The sequence below is a fragment of the Heterodontus francisci genome, chromosome 7, assembly GCF_036365525.1.
Source record: "Heterodontus francisci isolate sHetFra1 chromosome 7, sHetFra1.hap1, whole genome shotgun sequence".
Classification (NCBI taxonomy): domain Eukaryota; kingdom Metazoa; phylum Chordata; class Chondrichthyes; order Heterodontiformes; family Heterodontidae; genus Heterodontus; species Heterodontus francisci.
Genome location: NC_090377.1, coordinates 119,323,559 through 119,337,427, shown reverse-complemented (window position 1 = coordinate 119,337,427; position 13,869 = coordinate 119,323,559). Strand labels below are relative to the sequence as shown.

General features: G+C 46.5%; 1 protein-coding gene across 3 annotated transcripts in view; it reads left to right on the top strand.

The window, feature by feature from the left end:
* LOC137372280 (collagen alpha-1(XVIII) chain-like) overlaps positions 1 to 3,239 on the top strand; it is a 345,709-nt gene extending 342,470 nt beyond the window's left edge. For all 3 annotated transcript variants that reach the window (XM_068036016.1, XM_068036015.1, XM_068036014.1), the window contains one exon: positions 360 to 3,239. In XM_068036016.1, coding sequence (XP_067892117.1) covers positions 360 to 573 — 214 coding nt within the window. In that variant the 3' untranslated portion in view covers positions 574 to 3,239. The remainder of the gene's footprint in view (positions 1 to 359) is intronic.
* The last annotated feature ends 10,630 nt before the right edge of the window (positions 3,240 to 13,869 follow it).

Sequence of the window (13,869 nt, the reverse complement as noted above, 5' to 3'; positions counted from 1 at the left end):
GCAAAGACGTGCATTTGTATAGCAGCTTTTACGTCTTCAGGACATCCCAAAGCGCCTTACATCCAATGAAGTATATCTTGAACTGTGGTCACTGTAGTAGCACTCTGGCCTTTGAGTCAAAAGGTTGTGGGTTCAGGTTCCACTCCAGAGAATTGAGCACAGTCGAAGCTGACGCTCCCAGTGCAGTACTGAGATGGGGGGGGGGGGGGGGGTGGGGAACTCCCACACTTTTTGACTCCGAGGTATGGGTGCTCCCTCTAAGCCACAGCTGACACCAAAAATCCTCCCTCCCTCTCTCTCTTTGTGGCCTGACTTTTCTTCATTTCTTTCCCCTCCACCCGCCCACACAAATTTCCTAGGCCTGCGAAGTTCATCTGGCATGGGTCGGACTCCAAAGGACGCCGTCTGTCGGAGAGTTACTGCGAGGCCTGGAGGGAAGCTCGGGACGACGTGACGGGCATGGCGTCCTCCCTGCTCAGCGGTCAACTCCTCGAGCAGCGACCTAGCCGGTGCTCCAGCTCCTTCATCGTCTTGTGCATCGAGAACAGCTACCTGCCTCACACTCGGAAATAAAAGCCCATCCTCCCACCGTTCTGTAGAGAGCGCTACTCCCCTCGGCACTGGTGATGAAAGTAAATTTTTTGTACAGTTGTAATTTTTCGAAACAAGTTAAGAAAAGAAAAAGAAAGACCAAAGAGATCGGTTTCAAGTAAATAAATGAGAGAATGTCGTTCACGGAGGGGTGTCTCAGCATGCACTGGGAGGGTTCTTGAAGCGTCTCAGATAATGCAGATCTCCAATGTGTACATGTAACAATTAATATTTGTATATGGAATGTTTGTGCGTGCAAATGTATTTTTTTTTTATTTGCTACTTCTGAAAGGTCACCTTGTTTTAGCAGATTTCTGTGTCATTTTCTCCTTTTTCTGTAGTATTTTTTAACAGAAGTGAAATTTTTTTTCCTCCAAGTGGCAAGTAAAATGACACGGGCTGATCGAGGATACTTTTTTTTTAATCATTTGGAAATCATGATCACAAATGATCCAGTTCAGCCTTTGTTTCATTCTCTCTCTCTCTCACACACACACACACACATACACACACACACGATAGCGGTGTGACGTGACGGGAGGCCTCGCATTCCCCGAGGGGCCTAGCTGTTAGTCATCGATTCCCACACACCCTGAAGCCACTCCATTGTCAGAGACATGGTACAACTGTGTGTTTTTTCACCGGAGTTTGTTTGTTCCCTCCACCAATGTGCAGAGAGAGGCAAAATGCCTGTTGACTACTCGCAGTGAACTGTCTAGCCACTCCCCCGTCCCATTCTAATATATGGATAGATGAAATTTGAGAATTTAAAGCACATCACCCGAGTCGCGGATAATTCCCAATAAAGTTTTGTTAAAATAAGTGTATCTGCCAAACTAATTGGCTAACACTGCATAGAAACAGCAGAACTTTCTAGAAGTTTGTCAGTGCTTGTGGCCTTGAGGAACCTTGATGAATGTTCAGTCTGGTGAGCTTCTGGGCAAACTACTTTTTGTCTTGTCCAGGTTAGTTATGTGACCCTAGACAGTGAGGGTACAGTGGTTGTTACTGGACTAGTAATCCAGAGATCTGGACTAATAATCCAGAGAATGTGAGTTCAAATCCCACCATGACAGTTTGAGGATCTGAATCCAGTTTAAAAAAAAAATAAATCTGGAAATAAAAAGCTGGTCTCAGTAAAAGTGACCATGAGACTGTTGTAAACGGGTTTGCCCTGGGAAGGAAATCTGCCATCCTTAGCTGGTCTGGCCTACTTGTGGCACCAGTCCCACAAACCAGCGTGTTTGATTCTTAACTGCCCTCAGTTGAACTTGAAATCTATAGCTGTTCATGATGTGGTGGTGGAGGTTGAAAAGTAAGATTATGTTAACACATATTCAGCCAAAAGAATCAGTGTACTTTCTTTTAAAAAAGAAAGAAGTTTATGATGAAATATTTTCCCCAGAAATGCCTAAACCACTTCAAATTAGGGACCAAGGTGGAGTCTTCCCTGTTTAGCTTCTCCAGTCCTGGTCTAATTGCTCCAATGGATTATGTAACTTTACCACTGTGCACGAGGGGAGGGGTGGGGGGGGGGGGAGCGGGTTCTGATTGGCTGCCAGCCAATTGATCAGGTGGTCAGAAATATGAAGCTTATGTCAGCTGATGCCTGGTTGGATATATTACACCAATAGTAGGGTCGCCAACTGTAGTTGGGCGCATTCCTAGAGGTATCATCGCATGACGTATTGCCTCCAACATCCCTGCCCCCCCCACCCCCCCACACACTTGCCATTGGTCACCTGACAATTCCATCATCATGGTGCCCTGCCCTCCTACACCAATCAGAAAGTGAATAGACTCTGCCTTGTCCAATTGGATGAATCTTCATTGTTGGTCAACAGCTCTTTTTCCCATGCCTGATAATTTTATAAATAATAAACAAAAGTTTTCAAAGATTTTATTTTGAAGAAAAGCGATCATTTTTTCTCCTGCGTTGCTCACAGTGGTATCCTGGAGATTCCAGGATAATCGCCCTAGCCAATAGGAGCATGAGTCAGCCAACCAGAAAGCTGGTTGGGTAGATGTGTTTACGCATCTCTGTCTCTAACAATGTCTGGTTATTTTTCTGTTCCAATGTGTGCAAAACAATGACAGTTGAGCTATTGTGTGTCTGTGTGTGTGTGTGTGTATGTGAGTGTGTGTGTATATATATATATATATATATATATACACACACAAGTTGTGTGATTGAATGATATTTTGGCACAAGGGAAATGAAAACGTAATTACTTTGGAAATCCCAGCAGAAACATTAACAGATTTGGAGCTGCTTTTTTGGAATTCAAGCATTTTTTCCCCTTTAAAACGGTCCCGCCTCCGAGCACTTGGCACTGATCCCATGTAGAGCAAAGAGACCCTGACTGTAATTGTAAATGTGCTAACCATTCACTGGGCACAGTAGTACTCCATTTGATTTGGCGAAGTGAATGATCACACCTTTTACGTCTGCACTGAATGCAACCTTTAATCTTTCAGAGTCCGCACTGTATTCTGAGTTAAATACCCAATCCTTTACTAATTGCGAAGGTGCTACGATTAAAGCCTGTGAACATGAGCAAGCACATTCTGTAGCTTTCTGTAACCTTGATGCTCTGTAAACACTCCTTACAAAGTACTGAATAAAGATTATAAAGTCCTCTTTTAAATTTTATCTCCCTCTTGTTTATTTTGGGAGGAAGTTCCTGACTTCTGTTTATTATTTGATGTGCATGATTCCCTTATCGCTGTAGCTATTGCTACTTTGTGAAATAAGGTCGGTCTTTCCAACTTTCATTTGCATACTTGTTTCTGTAATAGTGATGTGTATGTTTCTTAAAAAAAATATTTTCCCCTTCTCTGCTCAGTATCCTATCATTTGGCATCCCGGCTGACACTCCAGTGCAGAGCTGAGGGAGTACTGCACCGTCAGAGGCGCCGTCTTTTGGATGAGATGTTAAACCGAGGCCCCGTCTGCCCTCTAAGGTGGATGTAAAAGATCCCAAAGCACTATTTCAAAGAAGAGCAGGGATACGCTCCAATATTTATTGCTCAACCAATATCCCTCAGGCAGACGTGAGGTGAAAGTGATTGCCTTGACATCAAGGCAGCATTTGACTGAGTATGGCATCAAGGAGCCCTAGCAAAATTGAAGTCAATGGGAATTAGGGGGAAAACACTCTGCTGGTTGGAGTCATACCGATCACAAAAGAAGATGGTTGTGGTTGTTGGAGGTCAATCATCTCAGCCCCAGGACATCACTGCAGGAGTTCCTCAGGGTAGTGTCCTAGACCCAACCATCTTCAGCTGCTTCATCAGTGACCTTCCCTCCATCATAAGGTCAAAAGTGGGGATGTTCGCTGATGATTGTACAATATTCAGCACCATTCAGAACTCCTCAGATACTGAAGCAGCCCATGTCTATATGCAGTAAGACCTGGACAACATTTAAGCTTGGGCTGATAAGTGGCAAGTAACATTCGTGCCACACAAGTGCCAGGCAATGACGATCAACAAGAGAAAACCTAACCATCTCCCCTTGATGTTTAATGGCATTACGATCGCTGAATCCCCCACTATCAACATCCTGGGGATTATCATTGATCAGAAACTGAACTGGACCAGCCATATAAATACTGTGGCTCCAAGAGCAGGTCAGAGGCTGGGAATTCTGCAGTGAGTAACTCACCTCCTGACTCCCCAAAGCCTGTCCACCATCCACAAGGCACAAGTCAGGAGTGTGATGGAATACTCTCCACTTGCCTCGACACCATCCAAGACAAAGCAGCCCACATGATCGGCACCCCATCCACTACCTTCAACATTCACTCCCTCTAACACTGACGCACAGTGTCACTGTGCTGTTAATATTGTACGAGGATAGTAGACTTTGGGTCAAAGGAGTTTATTTACAGGGGTCTTTAAGGCATCTGCCTACATTAACACTGAGCAACACGAGGTTCAGACCTGTGACATCACATCCTGTGATGATACATAATCTACCCAGCAACAGCTTATGTACATTATACTACGTGTACCATATACAAGATGCACAGTCGCAACTCACCACACCTCCTCGACAGCACCTTCCAAACCCATGACCCCTTCCATGTAGAACGACAAGAGCAGCAGATGCATGGGAACACCATCACCTACAAGTTCCCCTCCAAACCTCACATCGTCCTGACTTGGAAATTTATCTCCATTCCTTCACTGTCACTGGATCAATATCCTGGAACCCCCTCTCTGACAGCACTCTGGGTGTATTCGCACCAGATGGACTGCAGCAGTTCAAGAAGGCAGCTCACCACCACCTTCTCAAGGGCAATTAGGGACTGACAATAAATGCTGGCCTGGCAAGTGATGCTCAAATCCCATGAAATGAATTAAAAAAAATCTATATAACGCTTCTTTTATTGTCATTCCTGTGCAGAAATGCAGCAGCCTATTTGTAAACAGCAAAGTCCCAAAAACAGCAATGAGATAAGGACCAGATAATCTTCTGATGATACCAAACTTGGAGGTTGGCAAACAGTAAGGATGATAACAATCAACCTCAACAAGATGTAGATAGGTTAGCAGAATGGGCAGGCAAGTGGCAAATCGAATTTAATACAGAAAAGTGCGAGGTAATGCATTTTGGCAGATATGGATTTAATGGCATAATTCTAAAGAGTGTACAGGGGCAGAGTGACCTGGGCATTCATATGCATAGATCTTTGGAGGTGGCAGGACATATTGAGAGAGTATTAGTGTCAGGAACAGTTATGAACTAAACTGAACTGGAGCAATTATGAACTATAAAAATGAACTAATGGAATAAACTCCAAAAAATTGACACATTTTTGCTGCAGACAAGTTGAAGTAAGAGGTCAGGTGACCTCTCCTGTACTGCAAATATACATAGTGAATGCTGTACACTAAACCCACCATCACGACTGGTCTAGTCGCGGGGAAAGCACATTAAAATGCTAAATAGCCCATTCAATGCTAAGTGACTCCTATCTTCAAGAATTGGGTTGACAAAGACCTTCGCAGACAGGAAAGTGCCAGATTCAAAGCCAAAATAATAGGTGGGACATAACACCAATTTATCAAGATAAGTCACATTCAAACCCCAATGTGTAACAATGAACACACCAGGGGAGAACATTTATGATCACTGACTGAAACCAAGCCGAATAAGGTTTTTCCTTATTAAAAAAACCTCTCTGAAAAGCAGAGATGGGAAGCCAACCAGGAAGCTGAGAAATCCGTTCCAGCCAAGAAGAACCTTCCTGTAACATGGGCAGAGACTGCGAGGTGACCTTGAAAACTCCCCACCGGAGAAATCGTAACAGGATTCTCACCACTGGCTTTGTCTGAATTTTAACCAGAGGAGTCTGCAATAATTTAGTAAACCAAGAAAAAGAACACCAGGCCTGCACCACTGTTAAAAATACCTCCTGGAAAACCAAGAAGGTTTCAAAGTGAACTCTTTTTTACGACAATCGGACTTAAATACAAGCTATCCTCTAATTGCTATCTCTTCTTGTGGTGTGTGCATGTGTGAGTGGGTGAGGTTGCGAATATTTTCAGGTATTGTTTAATTAATAATTTATCTTTCTTTTAATCCTATGAGAAAACCTGTTATTTGTCTGTTTATTTGACCTCTAAAACACTCGGGGACTAAAATATTTTTTTTTAAAACACTGTCGATGGTCAGTTGAGAAGTGAAAAGTGAAAGTCATCCCCACCATCTCCCCCCCAATGTCCATAACATTAGCAAAGTATACGGGATCCTGGGATTCATAAATAGAAGTATTGAGTACAAAAGCAGAGAAGTTATGCTGAACTTTTCATAAAGCTCTGGTTCGGCCACAACGAGCATATTGCATCCACTTCAGGTCACCACACTTTAGGAAAGATTTGAGAGTCCTTGACAGGGTGCAGAGACAATTTACTAGAATGGTTCCAGGGATGAGGGATTTTAGGTTGGAGAAGCTGAGGTTGTTCTCCTTGGAGCAAAGGAGATTGAGGGGAGATTTGACAGAGGTGTACAAGATTATGATAGGTTTAGATATGTTAGACAAAAGAAAGCTGTTTCCATTAGCTGATAGTACAAGGACTAGTAGACACAGATTTAAGCTTTACGGCAAGAGATACAGAGGGGACGTGAAGACAGTGAGTGGTAATTCACTGTTCCAGGAGGGTGGTGGAAATGGATATGATGAATGATTTCAAAAGGAAATTGGATGGGCACTTGAGAGAAATAAACTTGCAGGGCTACGGGGATAGAGTGGAGGAATGGGACTGACTGGATTGCTCTATAGAGAGCCAGCATGGACTTGATAGGCAGAGTGGCCTCCTTCTGTGTCTTTATGACTCTATTGGCCAGATTTTCAAACCCCACTGAGAGTGGGAATGGCAGCTAGTGTGAGTTGAAGATTGTGTTCTCAGAGGTCGGCACTGGCTCCCGCCTCCTCCGCAATGCGATTCTATTTTCAAACTTCAGCCGGCAGGGAAGGAACGGATCGGGAGCCTGCGTCCAATGAATTGCCTGTTGAGCTCATTAAAGAGCACGTTAACAGGCTTGTCAGTTTCAGGGAGCAATTTTTAAATGCTGGGGACGGGGAAAACTGCATGGGGGAAACACGGCAGGGTAGTGAGGATGTGAGCATTGTGGAGGGAAATGAAGGCAATGGAAATGGCTGTTTAATTTAAAGCAGAGACAGCAAACAAAGCTTTGCTGCCTCAGATGTGTCTCAGTGTGGATATTGTTGTAGCTGGAAGAGTTAAGTGTTACATTGGAGAGTGCCATGAAATTGGATGGGAAAGTGAGGCCACTGGCATCCCTGTGGCACCTGGGGTTGGCACAGAAAGACCTGGTGAGCATTCAAGGCCTAGTTGACGGAGGTCAGATGGGAACAGCCGACTCTGACGTTGGACAGAGCAGCCAGAATGAGCGGTGGCAGATTCGACCTCCTGTACAGCTGGAGGCCAGAGGAGCAGAGTGGGGTGAATGCAAGGGGAGGAAGGTGCTACCCAAGATATCGGGTGCACAGTCCTAGAGTGAACTATCTGAAAATGACAGAGCGCCAGTGCTGTAGGAGGCTGCACCTATCCAGGCAGATCTGATCCACAATGACCTGAGGCCTCAAGGCCCCCATGACAGTCTCCTACCCTGCAGCCGTCTAGGTCTCAGGTGCTCTCAACTTCTATGCAACCAGGTCATTCCAGGGATCAGCTGTGGACCAAGGTGGCATCTCATAGTCGGCATCTCACGAGGCTATCAGGCAGGTATCAATGCCCTTTTCAAGAGGGCAGGGACGACACTCACTTTGACACAGATAGGCCTGTGCTGGCACAGAGGGCATTGGGTTTCGCTACCATCGCTGGGTTCTCCCAGGTGCAGGGCATAATCACTTGCACCCAGGTGGCCATCAAGGCATCGAGTGTCCGGCCAATGAGCCCCATCAATAGGAAGGGCTTCCACTCACTCAATGCCCAAATCATCCATGTCGACAACAAGAGCTTCCCCGATGTGTGCACTCACGTTCCTGGCAGCTACCAGGGCTCCTTCATCCTCCGCCAGTCCAGGCTGCCTCAGTACTTCACTCCATCCCCAAAAGTGGCTCTAAAGGGACAAGGGGGAAATCCTTTGAAGAGATGGCTACTGACCCCTCTACGGGAGCACCAGACAGAGGCAGAGGTGAAACAACCAATGTCACCTGCTCTGCAGGCAACCATTGAGCAGGCCATCGGGTTTCTGAAGGTGCGATTCCAGTTCCTGGATCGGTTGGATGGCACCCTCCAATGCTCTCCTGCAAGGGTCTCGGTCATTCTAGTGGTCTGCTGTGCTCTCCATAACATGGCCCTCCAGAGAGGTGTGGACCTTGAGGACAGTGAGGCCCTGGAAGAAGACATCTCATTGGAGAGGAGCAGGAACAGGAGGTGAGAGAGGAGGAGGAGGAAGAGGGATGGAGGGAGGTGACGCTGAACAGAGTGGTGCCCCTGCTGGACGATGAGGTGGCCTCCTCCTGCCACCCTCTGGGAAGGGGACATCCCTTCTCTCCCTCACGGCCTTCAGCATTAAATCTAGGTGGGCATCGATGAAATGAGGGTTTGCCCTGCTCCGGTGCTGTGGAAGGCAGATCTCTCCCTCAGGACAACAGCAGCCTCAGTGATGGCTGCCATGGGGATCTACATGGCGGGGGGGTGGGGAGCGGGGTGGAATCATGTCTAACAAATTTGATTGATTGAATTTTTCAAGGAGGTGACTAGGTGTGTAGATAAGGGTAAAACAATTGATGTAGTCTACATGGACTTCAGTGAGGCTTTTGATAAGGTCCCACATGGGAGATTGGTTAACAGGGTAAGAACCCATGAGATCTAGGGCAATTTGGCAAATTGGATTCAAAATTGGCTTAGTGGCAGGAGGCAGAGGGTGATGGTCGAGGGTTGTTTTTGCAATTGGAAGCCTGTGACCAGTGGTGTACCACAGGGATCAGTGCTGGGACCCTTGCTGTGTAGTGTACATTAATGATTTAAATGCGAATATAGGAAGTATGATCAGTAAGTTCACGGATGACATGAAAATTGGTAAATAGTGAGGAGGAAAGCCTTAGATTACAGGACGATATAGATGGGCTGGTAAGATGGGCAGAGCAGTGGCAAATGCAATTTAATCCTGAGAAGTGTGAGGTGATGCATTTTGGGAGGACTAACAAGGCAAGGGAATATACAATGGAAGGTAGGACCCAAGGAAGTACAGAGGATCTTGGTGTACGTGTCCATAGATCACTGAAGGCAACAGCATAGGTAGATAAGGTGGTTCGGAAGGCATATGGGATACATGCCTTTATTAGCCAAGGCATAGAATATAAGAGCAGGGAGGTTATGATGGAGCTGTATAAAACGCTAGTTAGGCTACAGCTGGAGTACTGTGTACAGTTCTGGTCACCACACTATGGGAAGGATGTGATTGCACTGGAGAGGGTGCAGAGAAGATTCACCAGGATGTTGCCTGGGCTGGAGCATCTCAGCTGTGAAGAGAGACTGGATAGGCTGGGGTTGTTTTCCTTGGAGCAGAGAAGGCTGAGGGGGGACCTGATTGAGGTATACCAAATTATAAGGGGCATAGATAGGGTAGATAGGAAGAAACTTTTTCCCTTAGCGGAGGGATCAATAACCAGGGGGCATAGATTTACGGTAAGGGGCAGGAGGTTTAGAGAGCTTTTGAGGAAAATTTTTTTCACCCAGAGGGTGGTTGGAATCTGGAGCACACTGCCTGAAGGGGTGGTAGGGGCAGGAAACCTCACAACATTTAAGAAGTATTTTGATGAGCACTTGAAACGCCATAGCATACAAGGCTACGGGCCAAGTGCAGGAATATGGGACTAGAATAGGTAGGTGCTTGATGGGTGGAATGGACATGAACCAGCTTCCCAGAGGTGGCAGGTTTCCGATCAAAAACCAGACCAGGCTCCTGTTTCCTTCCTCCTCTTTGAAAATCCAGCCCTGTGTTTTGATGTCACTTGAGCAATAAATATTAGCCAGGGCACCAGCGAGACCTCCCCTGCTATAAGGGGAATTGCCAGTCTGACAACTGAAGTCAGTTTCGCATGGGAGCTTCCAAAGGAAAGCCTTGTTTCGTGCCTAATGGTCTTTCTGGGACATCCAACTCAAAACATCTGCCCCAGAAATGGTTCCCAAGCCAACTGTTTAATGCATTAAATCACACTTGTGTAAAAAAGCCAAAGATTAGCAATACATTCATCGTTTCCTTTCCATCATATTCCTCCGGACACTGCACTCATTTCTAGACCAACATCACTATATTACTGAATGCATCGAAACACACACTGCTGCCTTTCAGTGGTTACTATTTCACAAAAGTGTTACAAAAAAAAAACGATGTGGTAAGTTACTTAGAAGAATTTGCACTTTATACAGCATCTTATCACTGAGTCAGCATTTGGCAAAGGATTATTTCTCAAGTGTAGCCACTGTTTTGCAGACAAAGCCAATTTTCACACAGCAAAGTCGCACACACAGCCATTGAATGAATGCCTGCATCATCTGTTTTTAGTGCTGTTGGTTGAGGGAAGAGTGTTGGCCAGAACCACAGGAGAACTTGATGCGCTTCGTCGAAAGGTTCAGGGTACAAAATGGAGGGAAACAGCAGTCAAGAAGATATCATTGCGGCAGAATTTGACAATTGACCCTACTATCCTAGGTGAGGTCCCACTCCTGGTCGCTATCCAGAGCCCAGTGGTAACTGAATGTGGATACTAGCTGAAGACAGGATAGATTCGGCTATTCAACCCCCATTCCCATATGCATCAATCACCTGCCCACCGTCAAAATCTAGACTGGTACTTGAGGATGAAATTGTACGGCACCAGAGGGAAGTATAGGAATAGGAGGAGGACATTCAGCCCCTCAATCCTGTTCTGCCATTCAATGATCTGTGGCCTAACTCCATCAAAGGCCTGGTCAAAGAGGTAGGTTTAATTTAAGCACCCTGAAGATATGAAGACAGGTTGAAAGGGGGAGTGTTTAAGGTGTAGTGTCCAGATGGTTGCAAGCTCTTCCCTGAGTACTGTCCTCACACAGCAGTAATGGTGCAAGAGAGCGAGGGAGGAAGTGCAGATACAGCTGAAGATGTAGTGTCCCACGTACAGAAATGTAATAGTAACCAGATAATCTGTTTCTCGGCTTGTTAGTTGAGGGATCAATATCAGCCAGGACATCAGGGTGAGTCCCCTGTTCTTTGAATAGTGCCGTGGGATCTTTTACATCCACCTGCGAGGGCAGAAGGGGCCTCGGTTTAATGTCTCATTCAAAAGCCAGCACCTCTGACAGTGCAGCACCCCCTCAGTACCGGCACTGGGAGTACCAGCCTGGATTACGTGCTCAAATACTTGAACCCATAACTTTCAAACTCAGAGCTGAGAGTGTTTCCCACTGAGCCACTGCTGATACCATGTTGAATATCCTATTAGCATCCAAGTCCAGACTCATCCATAAAGAAAGGCCATGTGTTGAAGGAGGGCTGCAGACACACGTAGCACTGACTCACAGGTGGTGAGAACATTGGGCAAATAAAATGTATTGTTTTTCTCGACAGCAGTGCCTGCTCAAACCTCTGAGTGCCTGCAGGTGGCGCTGTGGGCTAGTTCACCAGCTTCATTTCACGACCTCCAGACGTCCCAAATCGCTTTAGAGCCCATGAAGCACTTTTGAAGTGTAGCCACTGTTGCAATGGAGGAAACACAGCAGCCATTTTTCACACAGCAAGATCCCACAAAGGGCAGTGAGATAGTGACCCGAGGGTCTGTTTTAGTGATGTTAGTTGAAGGATAAGTATCAGCCAGGACATTGGGGGGAGAACACTCCTGCTCTTCTTCAATTAGTGCTGCAGGATCTCTTACATCCACCTGTGAGGGCAGACGGGGCCTTAGTTTAACATCTCACCTGAAAGCCAGCACCTCCGACAGTGCAGCACTCCCTCGGTACTGTACTGGGAGTGACAGCCGAAATTTTGTGCACAAGAATCTGGAGTGGGACTGGAGCACACAAAACGTTAATTTGGATTCCACTTGGATTGCCTGTTTCATTGAAAACTGACCACTGCAACTGCTTCAAGGTGCAGTTAAAAGCAAAAAAGACTCAATCAATCTAGCTGATTTGAACTGTCATCAATTGGAATTCAAAACAAGATCAAGACAACAAACCTGTTAACATGGTCAATTCCTCCTACAGAAAAGCACTTTTATCATAAAAATAGCTCCATGGTGCTTCCTAGGGGTATAATCAGACAAGCATGAGATATTAAATGGGCTGTCCAAAAGTTTAGCGAAAGAGGTGGGGGTTTAAGGAGTATCTTAAAGGAGAGAGAGTTAGCAAAGTGGAGAGGTTTAGGAAGGGAATTCTTGATCTTTGGGCTCGGATAGCTGAAGGCACGCTGCAATGGTGTGACCAAGAAAACGGAGAATGCACAAGAGGCCAGAATTAGAGGAGTGGAGAGTTCCGAGGGTTTGCAAGGCTGGGGGAGGTTACGGAGTTAGGGAGGGAGTGAGTGAGGCCATAGAGGGATTTAAACACAGGGATGGGAACGTTTTAATTGGAGGTGTGGCTGGACTGGGAGCCAAGGTGGATCAGCAAACTCAGGGGTGATGGGTGAGCAGGACTTGGTGTAGATTAGGATACAGGTAGCAGAGTTTTGGATGAGCTCAAGTTTATGGAGGGTGTACGGCGGGAGGGTGGACAGGAGTGTGCTGGAATAGTCAGGTCGAGAGATAACAATGTATGGATGTAGGTTTCTGTAGTAAATGAGCTGAAGCAGGGGCAAAGATGTGCACTGTTACTGAGGTGGAAGGAGGCAGTCAAGGTGATGGAGTGGATATGGGGTCAGAAGCTCATCACAGGGTCAACAGGGCCTCAAGGTTGCAAACAGTCCAGTTCAGTGTCAGACAGCTGCCAGGCACAGGGATGGAATCAATGATCAGGGAATGGAGTATTCAAAGACAAGGGGTGGAATTTTTGGTCTCTGCCATGGCGGGTTTGGAGGCAGGGGAAGAGCATAAAATCAGATGGCATGGTGGCGGATATGGGCGGGGGGATCCCCGCCACCAGCCCGTCTCTGCCGAAATTTAGTCCAGGGCGGGAAGGCCTGTGAATGGTCTTCCCTCCCCACTGCCAATTGAGGCCCTTAACTGGGTAATTAACCCCCAATTAAGGGCCTCCTCCTGCCACTGCCACAATTACCCGTGTGGCGGGCAGCCTGCATGGCATGATAAACCGTGCAGGCCGCTTCCTGGCTCCGGGGAAGGGGAATCCCTCATTCAAAGGCGCAGTGCCTGAACAAGCGTCCCGGCGTCAGGAAAGGGGAGTGGGCCCACTGAGGGCCACCAGCCCTGCCCTTGCTGCCGACCCTCCCCCCTCTCCCACGACCCCTACCCCATGAGAACCCTCCCACCCTGACCTACCTTAAGCCTGGTTCCAGCACCACTCCTCGGCAGGGACAGGCACCAACATGTTGCACCACGGACATTTGACAAAATTATTGACTCAGCCATGGACATTGGGGAAATAAATCTGTACATAAAGTGTACAGCCAACCTAATGGCCATCAAAACACAGTCCAATTTAAAACACATTCTCCCTATTTAGTGAGTAACTGGCATTGTTTTTGCTTGCGCAAATAGTCAATGTCTGGCTGCACACAATGTTGAGATGCAGGATAATCCATATAGATTTCCATCTGTCCGGAGTGAACTTGATCTCTTTCTCTCCCCTCTCGCTCTTTCTCTGTTG